Source organism: Bubalus bubalis, chromosome 15 (assembly GCF_019923935.1).
Source record: "Bubalus bubalis isolate 160015118507 breed Murrah chromosome 15, NDDB_SH_1, whole genome shotgun sequence".
Taxonomy (NCBI): Eukaryota; Metazoa; Chordata; class Mammalia; order Artiodactyla; family Bovidae; genus Bubalus; species Bubalus bubalis.
In genome coordinates, this window is record NC_059171.1 from 10909887 (window position 1) to 10928869 (window position 18983).

General features: G+C 38.4%; 1 protein-coding gene across 5 annotated transcripts in view; it reads right to left on the reverse strand.

Moving 5' to 3' along the window:
* TRIQK (triple QxxK/R motif containing) overlaps positions 1 to 18983 on the reverse strand; it is a 103392-nt gene that overhangs the window by 25218 nt on the left and 59191 nt on the right. For 4 of the 5 annotated variants that reach the window (XM_025265024.2, XM_044928528.1, XM_006055186.3 and 1 more), the window contains one exon: positions 17847 to 17928. In XM_025265024.2, the coding sequence (XP_025120809.1) occupies positions 17847 to 17907 (61 nt within the window). In that variant the 5' untranslated portion in view covers positions 17908 to 17928. The remainder of the gene's footprint in view (positions 1 to 17846; positions 17929 to 18983) is intronic. The other variant, XM_006055184.3, reaches the window with a different exon arrangement.

Genomic DNA, 18983 nt, shown 5'->3' on the forward strand with positions numbered 1-18983 from the left:
GTATTGTAAATACTGTAACATCAGAACATATCACAATTTTTTTAGTTAATCTTATGCCAAAGAATAACTGACAATATTCACAACTGGTCACAAGAACTCCTATTTTCTTAAACAATGCTTTCATTCAGTCATTAAAAATTGTTTATTTGCACTTACACTAGATAGAAACAGTGTTCAAGGTACTAAAAATAAAAGTTTGGCAAAACAGACCAAATGCCTGTTATCTTGAACATTATAAAAAGATGGATAATAAGCACATAAAAAGAATAGTTCAATTTGCCAGGTAATGAAAAGCACTAAAGAGAAAAACACAGTTGGCAAGGGGCAGAAAGGAATAGCAAAAGATGTATTGTTTCAAGCAGAGTGGTCAGGAAAGGCCTTCTTGATAACAGCACTTGGCATTATCAGTTGATGTCACTTATCCAGATACTTGAACGAATTTAGGAAGTCATGTGGATACCTACTGGAAGTGATTCCAAATACTGGCATATAGAGCTGGAAAGACTCAGAAAACACTAACTTTTGGAGGAGGTCAAAATGTCACTGAAGTTTCTCAAGTCAGAAAGAGAGCTTAATAGGTAATGAAATTTAAAAGTTCAATGTCTGATGTCAGACTCATTGTTCAAAAACCAAGTGTCAATATCTGAGTATACGGGCCCAAATAATATCCTTGGAAATAGGCAAAATCTCCAGCTTGGTTTCCTGACATGTGATGTGAGAGCTTTAGAAAGTAAGACTGAAGTAGAAATATTATTCCCCTTCCTTACTAAAGTGGTAAATCAAAGGGAATGCATATTCCTGGAGAAGTTTCAGAAACTGACTATATCATGAAAAACTAAGTATGTGCTTATGCTGATTATTTTCATAAATCTATTTATTTCCTCACTGTCTAGTTGGTCTTAGAGACTAACTGAGTAATATTAAATCTACTATGGTAGAATTTTTTTTTAATGCACTTGTTGTTCAGTTGCTAAGTTGTACGATGCCATGGACTATAGCCCACCAGGTTCCTCTGTCCCCTATTATCTCCCAGAGTTTACTCAGATTCATGTTCATTGAGTCAGTGATGAACATGACTAGCAATCTAACCATCTTGTCCTCTGCCATTCCCTTCTGCTTTTGCCTTAAATATTTCCCAGCATCAGGGACTTTTCCAGTGAGTTGGCTCTTTGCATCAGGTGGCCAAAGTACTGGAGCTTCAGCTTCAGCATCAGTCCTTCAAATGAATATTCAAGCTTGATTTCCTTTAGGATTGACTAGTTTGATATCCTTGCAGTTGAAGGAACTCTCAAGAATTTTCACCAGCACCCCAGTTGGAAAGCATCAATTCTTCAGTAGTCAGCTTTCTTTATGGTCCAACTCTCACATCCATACAAACTATTGGAAAAACCATAGCTTTAACTATGTGGACTTTTGTTGGCAAAGTAATGTCTCTGCTTTTTAACCTAGATACACTTAATTATAGCTTTCCTTCCAAGGAGGAAGCATCTTTTAATTTCATGCCTGCAGTCACCGTCTGCAGTGATTTTGGAGCCCGAGAAAATAAAATTTGTCACTGCTTCCACTTTTTCCTCTTCTGTTTGCCATGAAGTGATGGAACTGGATGTCATACTTAGCTTTTTGAATGCTGAATTTTAAGCCAGCTTTTCCACTTTCCTCTTTCATCCTCATCAAGAGGCTCTTTAGTTCCTCTTCGTTTTCTGCCATTAGAGTGGTACCATCTGCATATCTGAGGCTGTTGATATTTCTCCTGACAATCTTGATTCCAGCTTGTGATTCATTCAGCCCGGCATTTTGCATGATGTACTCTGCATATAAGCTAAATAAGCAGGGTGAAAATATATAGCCTTGTCGTAATCCTTTCCCAAATTTGGAACCAGTCAGTTGTTCCATGACCAGTTCTAACTGTTGATTCCTGACTCACATACAGGTTTCTCAAGAGATAAGTAAGGTGGTTTGGTACTTCCTTCTGTTTAAGAATTTTCTACAGGTTTTGTGATTCACAAAAAGGCTTTAGCAGACTCAATGAGGCAATAAATGTTTTCCTTGAACTCCCTTGCTTTCTCTTTGATCCAATGAATGTTGGCAATTGGATCTCTGGTTCCTCTGACTCTTGAAACCCAGCCTGTACATCTGGAAGTTCTTGGTTCCCATACTGCTGAAGCCTAGCTTGAAGGATTTCAAGCATAACCTTTCTAGCATGTGAAATGAGTACAATTGTACAGTAGTTTGCACATTTTTTAACATTGCCCTTCTTTGGGTCTGGAATGAAAACTGACCTTTTCCAGTCCTGTGGCCACTGCTGAGTTTTCCACGTTTGTTGACATATTGAGTGCAGCACTTTCACAGCATCATCTTTTAGGATTTGAAATAACTCACTGGAATTCCATCACCTCCACTAGCTTTGTTTGTAGTAATGTTTCCTAAGGCCCACCTGACTTCACTTTGCAGGATGTCTGGCTCTAGGTGAGTGACCACGCCATCATGGTTTTTTGGGGTCTTTAAGATCTTTTTTGAAGTTCTTCTGTGTATTCTTGCTACCTCTTCTTACTCTCTTATGCTTCTGTTAGGTTCTTACTCTTTCTGTCCTTTAATGTGCCCATCCTTGCATGAAATGTCCTCTTGATATCTCCGATTTCTTGAAGAGATCTCTAGTCTTTCACATTATATTGCTTTCCTCTGTTTCTTTGTATTGTTCATTTAAGAAGTCCTTATCTCTCCTTGCTATTCTCTGGAATTCTGTGCTCACCTTTTCCCCTTTCCTTTTGCTTCTCTTCTTTCCTCAGCTATTTGTAAAGCCTCCTCAGACCACCACTTTGCTTTCTTATTCTGGCAGAATATAAATGTCCTTTCTACATGGTTACAACTAGCTAATTAATCTACCCAATGAGTTTTTCTAAATTCTGATCACAGATACCATAAGAGACTATATACCTTTACTGGAAGGAACAGTAATATACTGTTTGTATACTAAATCAACTCTCCATTTACTGCTATAATCTAATTCTAAGAGTAACTGCCTCACCAACCTGTACCACATCATGGCACTGGTATGAAATAAGCCTTGGAGAAGATATGAACACTTTGTGAGATACCTCATTCAGATATATATCATTCATTTTTATATATATCATTTATATATATATATATATATATATATATATATATATAATTCATATATGGGCTTCTTTACTAGTGGTAAAGAAGCCACATGCCAATGAAGGAAACCTAAGAGAAATGGGTTGGATCCCTGAGTTGGGAAGATCCCCTGGAGGAGGGCATGGCAACCCACTCCAGTATTCTTGCCTGGAGAATCCCATGGACAGAGGAGCCTGGTGGGCTAGAGCCCATAGTGTCGCAAAGAGTTGGACATGACTGAAGTACCTTAGCATGCACGCATGCACTTATATATATATATATATATATATATATATATATATAAAAGAGAGAGAACACAGAGCATTCTGTTAGAAACACAGAGGCTTGTCAACTACATTTGATTCATGAAATTGCATTGATTTAGAGCATAGTAGGATTATCTGCAAAAAATAAGTCAACTTGCTGCACTTGTGCCATATCTATCATTAAGAATGAAACATAGGCACAACTTCTTATAAAACTGGCATTACTTGATAATATCAAATATCTATACCTCTGAGCCAATGTTTTTCTACTGTGTATATATTGCAGAGAAATTCTTGTTCCTGTGAACCAAAGAGCAGACATGTCTGAAATTATTTATAGAAACCTTATAATATCATTCATAGAGAAAAAACTGAGAATCATGCAATTGTCAAAACCAAGAGAATAGGCTGAAAAATATTGGTATAGGCAGATGATGGATTATTATAAGGCATAGAAAATTAATGAACCATATCACCATTTATCAATAAGAATAAAACTCAAAAATATGATATTCAATAAGAGCAAGTTTTATGACAATATATACAGCATGATTTCATTTATGTAAGTTCATAAACAAAAAATACATTGTTTAACATGTACCTAGGTGGAAATTTCATAAATGAAATTAACACAAAATCAAGATAGTGGTTCTCTCTCACCAATACAGTGGCATAGAGGGTGTTGCAATTGGGAAAGTGCATAAAGAAGTATATATCTTATATTTAACCTAGATAATGGATACATGGCTGCTTATGTAGTTGTCAAGCTTTTTCATCTATATGCATATTTTATGCATGGAGAGAATGTGAAAAGGTGCTAAGACATGGTACAATAAAAGTTCTCTGGTAGATTGCTGTGCAAGTTCTTCTACCTCTTAGAACTTATGACATGGCACAGTCAGTGGAGCCTTAAGTGCATCTAACTAACTGAGACATAGAAATAAGCCTTTAGCATGTCCCAGTAAAAAAGAAGTGGCAGCCTCCAGGGTTTTGAAACAATTCCATACACCCTTCAACAGGAAACAACTGCTATGAAACAAAGCCTGGATTGCTACCAAGCTCTGATGAAGACCGACTATCTGATTATGAGACTCAGGGACCATCTGGCCTGAGCTACCAGTCATGAATTGGGAGTCATCTCATTCAACAAATCATAAAGTTGTATACCATTTTAGTAGTTTACAAAATGTATGTGGATGGTTCTTTAAAATATGCTGCACAATGGAAGTAAACTGCTATTTTGGAGGAGGCCCTAAAACACTATCTATAAGGGAAATCCTCCCAGTGGCCAAAGTTTAAGTAGTACATTTTGTTGTATAGCTTACCTAGAAAGAGAGATAACTAAGATAATACGTATTATTTTTTATTGAATTGGAAACTGAGCCTTCCGTCTAATCAGTTTGGATCCTTCATGCCTATGAGTAAACAGTAAAATGGAGATTTGCAGTGTTGGGTGGGGTAACATTAATTATTATAATAATGTTTGCTATCAAGGAAAAAATGATTTGTTAATACACAATGAGGACTAAAAGAAATATGAAAAGCTGCAAAGGAACTCCTGGGTTAATTCCATGTATTGCTATGACCAATGGTAAATTGTAATGAAATAACTATACAGTCAACTGTAATCTTGGGCTTTTCAGGTGTCACTAGTTTTAAAGAACCCGCCGGCCAATGCAGGAGACTTAAGAGACACAGGATCGATCCCTGGGTTGGGAAGATCCCCTGGAGGAGGCCATGGCAACCACTCCAGTATTCTTGCCTGGAGAATCCCATGGAGAGAGGAGCCTGGTGGGCTACAGTCCACAGGGTCGCAAAGAGTCGAACACAACTGAAGCAACTTAGCATGCATTTTTTTTTCTTTTTTTTTTAAATTTAAATTTATTTATTTTAATTGGAGGCTAATTACTTTACAATATTGTATTGGTTCTGCCACTCATCAACAGCAGGGTTTCCCTGATGGCTCAGACGGTAAAGCGTCTGCCTGCAATGCAGGAGACCCGGGGGGTTCAATCCCTGGGTTGGGAAGATACCCTGGAGAAAGAAATGGCAACCCACTCCAGTACTCTTGCCTGGGAAATCCCATGGACGGAGGAGCCTGGCAGGCTACAGTCCATGGGGCCACATTGAGTTGGATATGACTGAGCGACTTCAGTTTCAGTTTTTTGTTCCTGCACAACTGTAATCTAGAGATGATTTAAAGCATACAGGAGGATGTGCATAGGTTATTCACAAATACAGCTGACCCTTGAACAATGCAGGGGTTGGGGCACTGACTCTCTGCACAGTCAAAAATATAGTACAACTTTATTGTCCGCAGTCAGCCTTCTGTATCTCTGGTCCCACATCCATGGATTCACCCAACTCAGGATCCTGTGCTGCTAAGTCGCTCCAGTCATGTCCGACTCCACGCGACCCCATAGACGGCAGCCCACCAAGGCTCCCCCATCCCTGGGATTCTCCCGGCAAGAACACTGGAGTGGGTTGCCATTTCCTTCTCCAATGCATGAAAGTGAAAAGTAAAAGTGAAGTCGCTCAGTCGCGTCCGACTCTTAGCGACCCCATGGACTGCAGCCTACCAGGCTCCTCCGTCCCTGGGATTCTCCAGGCAAGAGTACTGGAGTGGGGTGCCATTGCCTTCTCCACTCTACTATATTTTTATTGGGGAAAAAAAATTCATATAAGTGGACCTGAGCAGTTCAAACCCATGATGTCCAAGGGTCAACTGTATTTTGCCATTTTATTTATATAAGGGACTTGAGTATCCATGGGGATTCTAGAACCAATCTCCCATGGACAGCAAGGCCAACTATCTGTCTTTATAACAAGAAAAATCACTTAGAACCTTCAGGAATGAAAATTTATGTTTCTCACTAAAGGCAAAGGGCTCACCAAATTAAGAAGCTTGCTAAAATAGGAAGATCTAGAATGAATATTTGAGAATGGAGATCATAAATTAAAACCACAATGACCAGCTACAAGACTGACAATAATAACCTGAACCTTGCTTACTCCTTGCTTATTCCTCTCGTAAAGTATGATGCCTATCCTCTCTACACAACCAATTTCTAGGGAAAAACAGCATTATAAACATTTAAATATTTCTTTCTCACAAGAAAGATAAAAGTCTAAATATAACTCAAGATCCTAGACTTGGAAAGCAACAGCCCCTGGTTTGGTTGGAAAATATCTGGGTAGCTTTTGAGAATCTTCTTGGATATTCTTAGGATTATTTCAAATAATCCTAAGACTTTCATGATAAGGAACAGAAAGTCAAACTGAAATAACATGAAAATGAGAGAGAAAGAAATAGAGGAGAGAGAGAGAGAGGATAATTGATTATTGTTGTTTCCAGGATATAAGAGAAGAAGAGTTTATTTCTTGTTTCAGTCTGGAGTCATGGTTATCTCCAGCCCTGACTCACACTCTTACAAAACTAAGAGCAAGGTGGAAAGGATACTTTTCCTTGGGATCATTTTAATAATTTGTATGCTTCAAAAGGTTGTCTCACAAGTTACTTCCAATGACGGAAAACTAAGATTCATTCAATAATATGTGTACAGTTCCCAATTCAAGCAACTTTAACAAAGCAAACTACTCTGTTTCTGAATTCTGCTGTTAAATATAAACTGAAAATTTATACTTGAAAACTCAGCATATATAATCACCAGAATATCCTGCTTCAAGTCTTAAATAGGGATCACAAGTATCAACTAAAAGCAAAATAATAACTAAAAAAGAAAACATTTATACCAAAGATATTTGAATTATGTATGCCTGAATTTTTAGATAGCAAATATGATGCCATACATTCTCATAATTTTTATTTATGTGTACTTTGCAAACAATCTGTGTAATATCTGTTTTTTAAACAGAATACTTTCAGAAGTCATTTTCATTTATAATCTCTAATCAGTAGGCGCTATGTATGTTAAAAGTTCCTTTCTTATTCCATATAATTAAAATATATTTAACTTTAGCATGAGCACTGTTTTTGTAAAGAATCATAAGAACATATATTTAATAAAGATCATAAATATTTTGGTACCTCAATATTATCATTTACCATTCCTCATATTATATTAATTTAGGAAAGAACAAAGTAATCAATATGTTCTATTTAATTCAACATAAAAAGTTACATTTATACCGTGAATTATTTTACACTTAAAGCAATAGTCAGTGTTAACTATGCCACAGTTTTACAGTCTCCTCAGTTTAATAAAAGAATAGATTAACCGCTTTTTGCTTTTTGATTCCTTCATTTTGCCTAGAAACAAGACTGCATCTTTGCCCTTTGTTGATACTGCTGTCTAAGCTCATTATCATGTGAATATCCGGTTATTGTTTTATAACTGTTCATTTTTCAGAAGCTCACTGATTTTTTCCTTTCTTAGAACAGTAGACTTTACACTAGCCCCACTCATTATCATCGTGTGGCAGTACTGCTCTTCCTCTGCCTTTGCTGCTTTAAAAATTAATGCACTGTTATTTTCTGAATACTGCATAAGCTGCTTATGAGTACATTATGCTATCAAGCAAGCACATGCAGAAAAGCTTCCTAAACTGTTATTCTTTCAATGAAAATACAGCTGGTTCTGCTTCAAAGGCACATCTTTTCACCTGCAAATGGACTTGCTCCTACACTTATTCCTCAATTCATTGTCTTTTATTTGTGTCTGGAAATCTTTAATTGCCTTTAATTAGAAAAAAGTAAATTCAGTGCTTTAATCTTGCAAATACATTCAATCATAATTCTGTCTGGGATGAATACCAAGTTCTATTCACTGTCTGATCTCTATAACAAAGATATATAATTTATTGTCCATTTATACAGACCACACCAATTAAGATACAATAGAAAAGCGAAGAGATAAGAGTCAAAATATTTGAAAAGAAAAATTTGCAATCTAAATTTAATTACTCAAATGAATTATTAGAAGACGAGTTATTTACAGCATGCCAAAATTACTGACAAATAATAAAATTTGCTAATCAACAATACTTTTATATTTCTTTCAACATTTTTAAATAATTTCTCATCAACTGCTTCAAATCCCTTCTTCCTTCCTTAAAAAAGCAAAAAGCTATTTGGAACCTTATTTTTTTCATATTATCAAAATTATACATAGAAGAACATTACAATTTGACATAGAGTCATTTTCCAACTACTATATGAACACAATTTTTAGTTATTATATTATAAATTACAAATAACTGTAGAAAATTTTTTGCAAAAGCAAGGGTCAAGAGTCTTATGAAAGTCTATAGCAAGTTCCAATAGTTAGGCCAGTAAACAAAACATCTGCATTTTGATAGCTGTAAGATTAATAAACTCACAAATTACATGATCACAAACAAAATAACATTATAATTTTAATCAGTCAAGTTGATAAAAGAAAATTATTACAAAAACCAGAAACACAATAAAACACAGATCTAATAGTCTCATCAGCACTGTATACCTTTATACTTAGCTAGTCTTACAAAACGATGCCACATATTTACCTAAAGAAAAAACAAGTATTATCTATAAAAATAATATTTGAAAAAAGTATTTTTCTTAAAATTATTTTTTTAATTATTTATTTTTTATTAAAGGATAATTGCCTTATAGAATTTTGCTGTTTTCTGTCAAACCTCAACATGAATCATCCATAGGATTACATGAGGAAACCAGTGAGTTCATCCTCAAAAACAAAAATTTCAGGAAAACTTTTGAAATTATATTACACAGGCAACTCAAACAACGATGATTTTTCAAATTTTGGACAAAATAACCAGATGTTAATTCTACGTTGCAAAGGACATACCATTATTTAATGGCATTAGTACTAAAAAACAAGCACTTCACTTTGGACTCCTACAAAGATAATGCAATAAGTTGCTTATATAAATAAACTTGCCAGAAAATGCATTAAAAATACTAACCAAGCAACAATTTATATATGTATGTGTAGGGGAGCAAAATTTACCATCCCAAACATCTTTTTGGCATGCAGATTATTTGAGCTGAAAACAATCAAGGCCCAAAAACAGCCATGTGGGTGAGTTAATTTTTCCCAGGCCTCTCCCATATAAATGTGTTATTAAACTTTTGTTTGATATTTGTCCTGTTACTCTATCTCATGTACAATATTATGAACCTCCATCCATAGTTATTCAGGTACTCTGTCTATGGATATAATCCCTTGAATCTATTTGTCACTTCCACTGTATGGAATTTGATTTAGGTCATATCTGAATGGCTTAATGGTTTTCCCTGCTGCTGCTGCTGCTGCTGCTAAGTCACTTCAGTCGTGTCTAACTCTGTGCGACCCCATAGATGGCAGCCCACTAGGCTCCTCCGTCCCTGGGATTCTCCAGGCAAGAATACTGGAGTGGGGTGCCATCGCCTTCTCCAAATGGTTTTCCCTACTTTCTTCATTTTAAGTCTGAATTTTACAATAAGGAGTTCATGATCTGAGCCACAGTCAGCTTTTGGTCTTGTTTTTGCTGACTATATTTGTTAGACCTGAAGGTGAAAGTGAAAGTTTCTCAGTTGTGTCCGACTCTTTGTTACCCCATGGACTACACAGTCCATGGAATTCTCCAGGCCAGAGTACTGGAGAGGGTAACCTTTCCCTTCTCCAGGAGATCTTCCCAACCTAGGGATCGAACCCAGGTCTCATACATTGCAGTTGGATTCTTTACCAGCTGAGCCACAAGGGAAGCCCTGCACCTGAAGGTGGAGAAGCTCTATAATCAATCTGATTTTGGTATTGACCATCTGTAGAGTTGTCTCTCATGTTGTTGGAAGAGGGTGTTTACTATGATCAGTGCATTCTCTTGGCAAAACTTGGTTAGCCTTTGTCCTGATTCATTTTGTACTCCAAGGCCAAACTTGCCTGTTACTCCAGGTATCTCTTGACTTCCTACTTTTTCATTCCAGTTCCCTATGTTGAAAAGGACATCTTTTTTGGTGTTAGTTCTAGTAGATCTTGTAGGTTCTTCATAGAACCATTCAGTTTCAGCTTCTTCAGCATTAGTGGTTGGGGCATAGACTTGGATTACTATAATATACAATGGTTTGTCTTGGAAACGAACAGAGATCATTCTGTTGTTTTGAGAATGCACCCAAGTACTCTATTTCGGACTCTTTTGCTGACTATGAGGGCTAATCCATTTCTTCTAAGGGATTCTTGCCCACAGTAGCAGATGTAATGATCATCTGAATTAAATTTGCCCATTCCTGTCCATTTTAGTTCACTGATTCCTAAGATGTTGACGCTCACTCTTGCCTTCTCCTATTTGAATACTTCTAATTTGCCTTGATTCATGGACCTAACATTTCAGGCTCCAATGAAATATTGTTCTTTACAGCATCAGACTTTGCTTTCACTACCAGATACATCCACAACTGGGTGCTGTTTCCACTGGGCTCAGCCTTTTCATTTCTTTGGAGCTATTTTTCTGCTCTTCTTCAGTAGCATATTAGGCACCTATGGACCTGGGAAGTTCATCTTTCAGTGTCATATCTTTGCCTTTTCTTACTGTTCATGGGGCACTCAAGGCAGGAATGCTGAAGTGGTTTGCTATTCCCATCTCCCATGTACCACATTTTGTCAGAACCCTCCACCATGACCCTTCCGTCTTGAGTGGCCCTACATGGCATGGCTCACAGTTTCATTGAGTCAGACAAGGCTGTGATCTATGTCATCAGTTTGGTTAGTTTTCTGTGATTGTGGTTTTCATTCTGTTTGTCCTCTGATGGATAAGGATAAGAGGACTGGCTGTGGGGAGAACTGGGTCTTGCTCTGGTGGACAAGGCCATGCTCAGTAAGTCTTTAATCCAATCTTCTGCTGATGGGTGGGGCTGAGTTCCCTCCCTGTAGTTTGCCTGAATCCAAACTATGGTAGGGGTAATGGCGACCTCCTCCAAAAGGACTTACGCCAGGACGCTGCGCCTCCTGGGACTGCTGCTACCAGTGTCCCTGATCCTGCGGCAGGCCACTGCTGACCCACACCTCTGCTGGAGACTCCTGGCACAGTCCTTTGTGGGGTGCCTGCTCCTTTCTCCTGGGTCCCAGTGCACACAGGTTTTGTTTTTGCCTTCAAGAGTCTCTGTTTCCTCAGACCTGTGGAAGTTCCATAATCATATCCCACTGACCTTCAAAGTCAAATTCCCTGCGGGGGGGGGGTGGCGGTGGGGAGGGTTTCTCAGTCTCTTTGCTGGATTCCCAGGTTGGGAAATCTGTTGTGGGCCCTAGAACTTTCACACCAGTGCAAGAACTTTTTTGGTATAATTGTTCTCCAGGTCATGGGTCACCTGCTCAGTGACTCTATAATGGAGCTAATGACGACCTCCTTCAAGAGGACATATGCCCCACACCACACCTCCGAGGACGGTGCTGCCAGAGCCCCCATTCCACTGCAGGCCACTGCTGACCCATGGCTCCACAGGAGACACTCAGACATCCAAAGGCAGGTCTGGCTCAGTCTCTTGTGGAGGTCACTGCTCATTTCCCTAGGTCTTAGTGCACACAAGGTTTTACTTGTGCCCTCCAAGCATCTCTGGTGGGTATGAAGTTTGATTTTACACTCAGTTGCACCCTTCCTACCATCTTGTTGTTGCTTCTCCTTTGCCCTTGCATGTAAGGTATCTTTTTTTTGGTAGGATTCAACATTTTCCTGTGCGTGATTGTGAGTTAGAAATTGCTAGGCAGTCTGTTCCAAATAGGAAAAGGAGTACTTCAAGGCTGTATATTGTCACCCTGCTTATTTAACTTATATGCAGAGTACATCATGAGAAACGCTGGACTGGAAGAAACACAAGCTGGAATCAAGATTGCCGGGAGAAATATCAATAACCTCAGATATACAGATGACACCATCCTTATGGCAGAAAGTGAAGAGGAACTAAAAAGCGTCTTGATGAAAGTGAAAGTGGAGAGTGAAAAAGTTGGCTTAAAGCTCAACATTCAGAAAACTAAGATCCGGTCCCATCACTTCATGGGAGATAGATGGGGAAACAGTGGAAACAGTGTCAGACTTTATTTTTGGGGGCTCCAAAATCACTGCAGCTGGTGACTGAAGCCATGAAATTAAAAGACGCTTACTCCTTGGAAGGAAAGTTATGACCAACCTAGATAGCATATTCAAAAGCAGAGACATTACTCTGCCAACAAAGGTCTGTCTAGTCAAGCTATGGTTTTTCCAGTGGTCATGTATGGATGTGAGAGTTGGACTGTGAAGAAGGCTGAGTGCCGAAGAATTAATGCTTTTGAACTGTGGAGTTGGAGAAGACTCGTGAGAGTCCCTTGGACTGCAAGGAGATCCAACCAGTCCATTCTAAAGGAGATCAGCCCTGGGATTTCTTTGGAAGGAATGATGCTAAAGCTGAAACTCCAGTACTTTGGCCACCTCATGTGAAGAGTTGACTCATTGGAAAAGACTCTGATGCTGGGAGGGATTGGGGGCAGGAGGAGAAGGGACGACAGAGGATGAGATGGCTGGACGGTATCACTGACTTGATGGACATGAGTCTGAGTGAACTCCAGGAGTTGGTGATGGACAGGGAGGCCTGGCATGCTGTGATTCATGGGGTCGCAAAGAGTCGGACACGACTGAGCGACTGAACTGAACTGAGGCAGTCAGTGTAGAACTCTGAGACCTAGGTCTTGTTTTCAGTAAACATCTCCCTCCATTAACCTAAAACTATATCCTTTGTCCTGAGTTCCTGGAATGTGTCCTCAGTCAGATAAATTATCAGCACTCAGATCCAGGGAAGAGGAGTAATTAACTTATGTTCCATATGCCTGAGGGAAAAACAACTGGTGACCATTAATCTTAAACTCATACATCTGGTCCATTATAAAATGGCCAGGGAATGACTTAATCCAAGGATCAAGAGAAGATATAAGGATGTAAAGCTAAGCATCTTGACCTTTAAACTGATTGGATAGAAATAACGTGATTTAAGAAGAGGAGCCAACCAAAAATGTACAGATTAATACTGGTAAAAATACAAATCTGCTGTAATCCCTGCCTTTTGGGGGACTCTGTACCCACTCTCAGTGTCTTTGCTGGGAGCTTTGTACTTTCCTTCTCTCTAAAAAATCCTATTCACTGGCTACCATGAGTATTTGCACATTTGTGAATTCCATTCTTTGGCTCCACAAACAAGAACTCAGAATTCCCATTTCAGCTGTTCAGCAGCTAGTTTTGATCTAGGTGTTCTCCCAAGAGAAGATAAGCACACATCCTTCTTCTCTGCCATCTTGAAAAACAAGTTCCAAAGATTATCAAGGACAGATAAGGATGCTTTCCTAAGTGATCAATGCAAAGAAATAGAGGAAAATAATAGAATGTGAAAGACTAGAGATCTCTTCAAGAAAATTAAAGACACCAAAGTAAAATTTCATGCAAAGATGGGCACAATGAAGGACAGAAGTGATACAGACCTAACAGAAGCAGAAAATATTAAAAAGAGGTGGCAAAAACACATGGAAGAACTATACAAAAAAGATCTTAATGACCCGGATAACCACGATGGTGTGATCACTCATCTAGAGCCAGACATCCTAGAATGTGAAGTCAAGTGGGCCTTAGGAAGCATCTCTAAGAACAAAGCTAGTGGAGGTGATGGAATTCCAGCTGAGCTATTTCAAATCCTAAAAGACAATGCTATGAAAGTGCTGCACTCAATATGCCAGCAAATTTGGAAAACTCAGCAAGTGGACACAGGACTGCAAAAAGGTCAGTTTTCATTACAATCCCAAAGAAGAGCAATGCAAAAGAATGTTCAAACTACCACACAATAGCATTCATTTCAAATGTTAGTAAGGTAATGCTTAAAATCCTTCAAGCTAGGCTTCAACAGTATGTGAAACAAGAGTTTTAAGATGTTCAAGTTGGATTTAGAAAAGGCAGAGGAACCAGAGATCAAACTGCCAATATCCATTGAATCAAATAAAAAGCAAGGGAATTTCAGAAAAACATCTACTTCTGACTCATTGACTGTGCTAAAGCCTCTGACTGTGTGGATCATAACAAACTGGAAAATTCATAAAGAGATGGGAATACCAGACCACCTTACTACCTCCTGAGAAACCTGTATGAAGGTCAAGAAGCAACAGTTAGAACCAGATATGGAACAATAGACTATTTCAAAATTGGGAAAGGAGTATGTCAAGGCTGTATATCATCACCCTGCTTATTTAACTTCTATGCTGAGGTAGATGAAGCACAAGCAAGAATCAATATTGCTGGGAGAAATATCAATAACCTCCGATATGCAGATGACATCACTCTTATGGCAGAAAGCAAAGAGGAACTAAAGAGCCTCTTGATGAAAGTGAAAGAGGAGAGTGAACAAGCTGGCTTAAAACTCAACATTCAAAAAACTAAGATCGTGGCATCCGGTCCCACCACTTCCTGGCAAATAGATGGGGAAACAATAGAAACAGCGACAGACTTTATTTTCTTGGGCTCCAAAATCACTGTAAATGGTGCCTGAAGCCATGAAATTGAAAGATCCAACCAGTCAATCCTAAAGGAAATCAGTCCTGAATATTCATTGTAAGAACTGATGCTGAAGCTGAAGCTCCAATACTTTGGCCACCTGATGCAAAGAGCTGACTCATTAGAGAAGATCTGATTCTCAGTAAGACTGAAGACAGGAGGAGAAGGGGCTGACAGAGGATGAGATGGTTGGATGGCATCACCAACTCAATGGACATGAGTGTGAGCCAACTCTGGAAGATGGTGAAGGACAGGGAAATCTGGCATGCTGCAGTCCATGGAATCACAAAGAGTCAGACAGGACCAAGTGATTGAATAACAATAATGCATAACAGAATCCTCAGAACAATTTAGTATAAGAAGAGGAATGAGACCTTACAATTATGTTATTTTCTCTCTTATTTTTTCTTTGCTCTTACACATATGAATATAACTAAATCAAAGGAAAACATGCAATGATTATAGAACAGAATACTTTAGAGATTTTTAGTATGTTTACTTTTAAAAATGGATTATGAGATATAATTCAATTTCAATAAAAATCCTAGCAGATGCTTTATTTTTTCTATTATCAATGATGACAGAAATCAGAACAGTGGTTGCATATGGGAGGGTGGGATAGAGACATTGGAACTATTTGAGAGGATAGAAATGTTCTGCATTTTGATTGGCATATATGGTTACACGGATATATACACTTGTCAAAATTCTAACAATTGTTTAAGAGTTGGATATGAATTGTTCCTGAATATGTTTATTCTTTATTCATGTGGTTTCACACATCCCATTTGATCAAACTTCAACCTAGTCAGTCCTTCTCTTTAAATACATAAATAATATAACAATCCACACTATTATTGATACAGCATCCCATAAGTGAAGGGAGGATATAAAAAATCAAATATCATAAAATTTCTCTCAAGAGATAATATAGCCAGAATTTTTTTATTTTTCAGTTATCAATTAGATGAATGATATCTTTTCATAAGACTTTTGATTGTATGTTTTATTTTAATATATGCAATAAAATTCCATGGACAGAGGAACCTGGCAGGCTACAGTCCTGCAGATTGGACATAACTTGGTGACTAACCTATGGTCACACACAGCAATAATAACAATGATCACATATTATACAGTAAAAGGCATCTCCAAAGCAGTAAGTCGCTTCAGTCACGTCCGACTTTTTGCAGCCCTAGGGGTTGTAGCCCACTAGGCTCCTCTGTCCATGGGTTTCTCTAGGCAAGAATACTGGAGGGTGTTGCCATGCCCTCTTCCAGGGGATCTTCCTGACCCAGGGATCAAACCTGCATCTCTTACATCTTCTGAATTGGCAAGTGGGGTCTTTACCACTCGGAGAAGGCAATGGCACCCCACTCCAGTACTCTTGCTTGGAAAGTCCCACGGACGGAGGAGCCTGATGGGCTGCAGTCCATGGGATCACGAAGAGTCGGACACAACTGAGCAACTTCATTTTCACTTTTCACTCTCATGCATTGGAGATGGAAATGGCAACCGACTCCAGTGTTCTTGCCTGGAGAATCCCAGGGACGCTGGAGCCTGGCGGGCTGCCGTCTATGGGGTCACACAGAGTCAGACACGACTGAAGCGACTTAGCAGCAGCAGCAGAGTTCCACTTATATGAATTGGCTCCTCATATTTTCTGCCCATTTTACCGTTGGGTTTCCAGATTATTTTACTTATTTATAGTAGGACATTATTTAGGGCTTCCCAGGTGGTGTTAGTGGTAAAGAACCCACAAGCCAATGCAGGAAACATAAGACAGGTGGGTTCACTCCCTGAGTCAGGAAGATCCTCTAGAGAAGGGCATGACAACCCACTCTAGTATTCTTGTCTAGAGAATCTCATGAAGCTTGGCAGGCTATGGTCCACAGGGTTGCAAAGAGTTGGACACGACTGAAGCAACTTAGCGTACATGCATGCAGGGTTTAATCTATCGACAGGTAAATTTTTAATTGGTTACAAATTTTAAATATTTTCCCTTTGTCTGCATCTTCTTTGTTTTGCAGAAATATCTTTTCCTTTAGGAATATACTTTATGTATCATATTTATAAAACAGGTATAGAGTCTTTTGGTACCAATTACTTCTACTTATTTTCTGACTGGCAACTTCTTTATCTGTTAGTTATTTAGAAGAGTTTTTTAAACTAATTATTATTATAATTACTTTCTAATTTCCAAAGGGATGGGAACAGGTGAGAACAGGAAAAAACATGTAAGTTCCTTCCTGTAAGAGAGGGTGATGGGGGGCGTAGAAGTTAACTTTTTGACTTTTAACTGATTTATAATTTACTACACTGTTCAAAGTTGTAGTATAGGATATTGCTTCTATAAAATTGAGGAGACTTGATTGTGACCTAGTATGTAGGTAATTTTTTGTAAATACTCCATGCATTATTGAAAAGATTGGGTAGGAAATCCTGCACTTAGAGCACAGTCTAAATCAGAGAAGATTCCTTTTATCTTTCTATGCTGATGACTGGACTTCCCTCTGGTTCACCATTTTACTAAGGTTAAATTTTAATGGAGAATTTTGAGGCTATCACATTATTGCCACTAAGAGTCAACAGAACTGAAAGATTTCATAAGGATAACAAGAAATAAACATGATAATATTAAAATTACTGACTACATACAAGCACACAGCCTTAAGAATAAAAATAGAAGTATTTTTGCTTTTACCAGTCAATAAAAACTGTAAGAGCTTCAAAAAATCCTAAGTACAAAAATGTATTTCTTTATAGATAAAAAAGGCTGTGCTTATTTTTGTTCCTTAAAACCTCTGTGTATTCCCTTATTAGTCATATTCTGTGCATCATATGTATGAGGGAAAAGTTATTTTGTTAATATCACACACAATTGCTTTTTTTTCTTCGTCTTAATTCATAAGAATGTATCAAAGGGGATTCATTGCTTACCAATTTGCTTTCTGTACTGATCAACAGGAAGTTTTAAAGTGGAGGCATCTTTTCTGCCCATCTTTGATCTCCAAGATGCCTGCTGCAAAGAAAAAAAATAATTATGATGAAGTCCTAAAAAAATCAAAAGGACTGTTTAAAAGCTTCAGGAATAATTCATTTCATAAAATTCGCTTTTAAAGCAATGGGTAAAAATTCATTTGACTCATTCCCATTCAGTTCAGTTCAGTTGCTCAGTTGTGTCTGAATCTTTGCGAGCCCATGGACTGCAGCACACCAGGCTTCCCTGTCCTTCACCGTCTCCTGGAACTTGTTCAAACTCATGTCCATTGAGTCTGTGATGTCATCCAACCATCTCATCCTCTGTCGCCCCCTTCTCCTCCTGCCTTTAATCTTTCCCACCAGCATCAGGGTCTTTTCCAATAAGTCAGCTCTTCTCATCAGATGGCCAAAGTACAGGAGCTTCAGCTTCAGCATCAGTCCTTCCAATGAATATTCAGGACTGATTTCCTTTGGGATTGACTGGTTTTATTTCCCTGCAGTCCAGGGGATTCTCAGGAGTCTTGTCCAATACCACAGTTTGAAAGCATTAATTCTTCAGCGCTCAGCCTTCTTTATGGGCCAATCTCACTCACATCCATACATGACTACTGGAAAAACCATAGCTTTGACTAGATGGACAAATCAGGAAAGTGATGTCTCTGTTTTTTAATATACTGTCTAGGCTTGTCATAGCTTGCTTCCAAGGAGCAAGCATCTTTTAATTTCATGGCTGCAGTCACCATCTGCAGTGACTTTGGAGCCCAAGAAAATAAAGTCTGTAACTGTTCCCAAAATTATTTCCAATGAGTGAGTGAAAGTCGCTCAGTTGTGTCCAACTCTTTGCAACCCCATGGACTGTAGTCTACTAGGCTCCTCTGTCCATGGAATTCGCCAGAGCAGAACACTGGATTGGGTAACCATTCCCTTCTCCAGGGGATCTTCCCAGCCCAGGGATCAAATACAGGTCTCCCATATTGCAGGCAGATTCTTCACCATCTGAGCCAACAGGGAAGTATGTTATTCCCATTAGATATTGGAAAAAAATATAAAATTACTTCAAATAAATTATCAAAAAATATAAAAATTACAAAATTA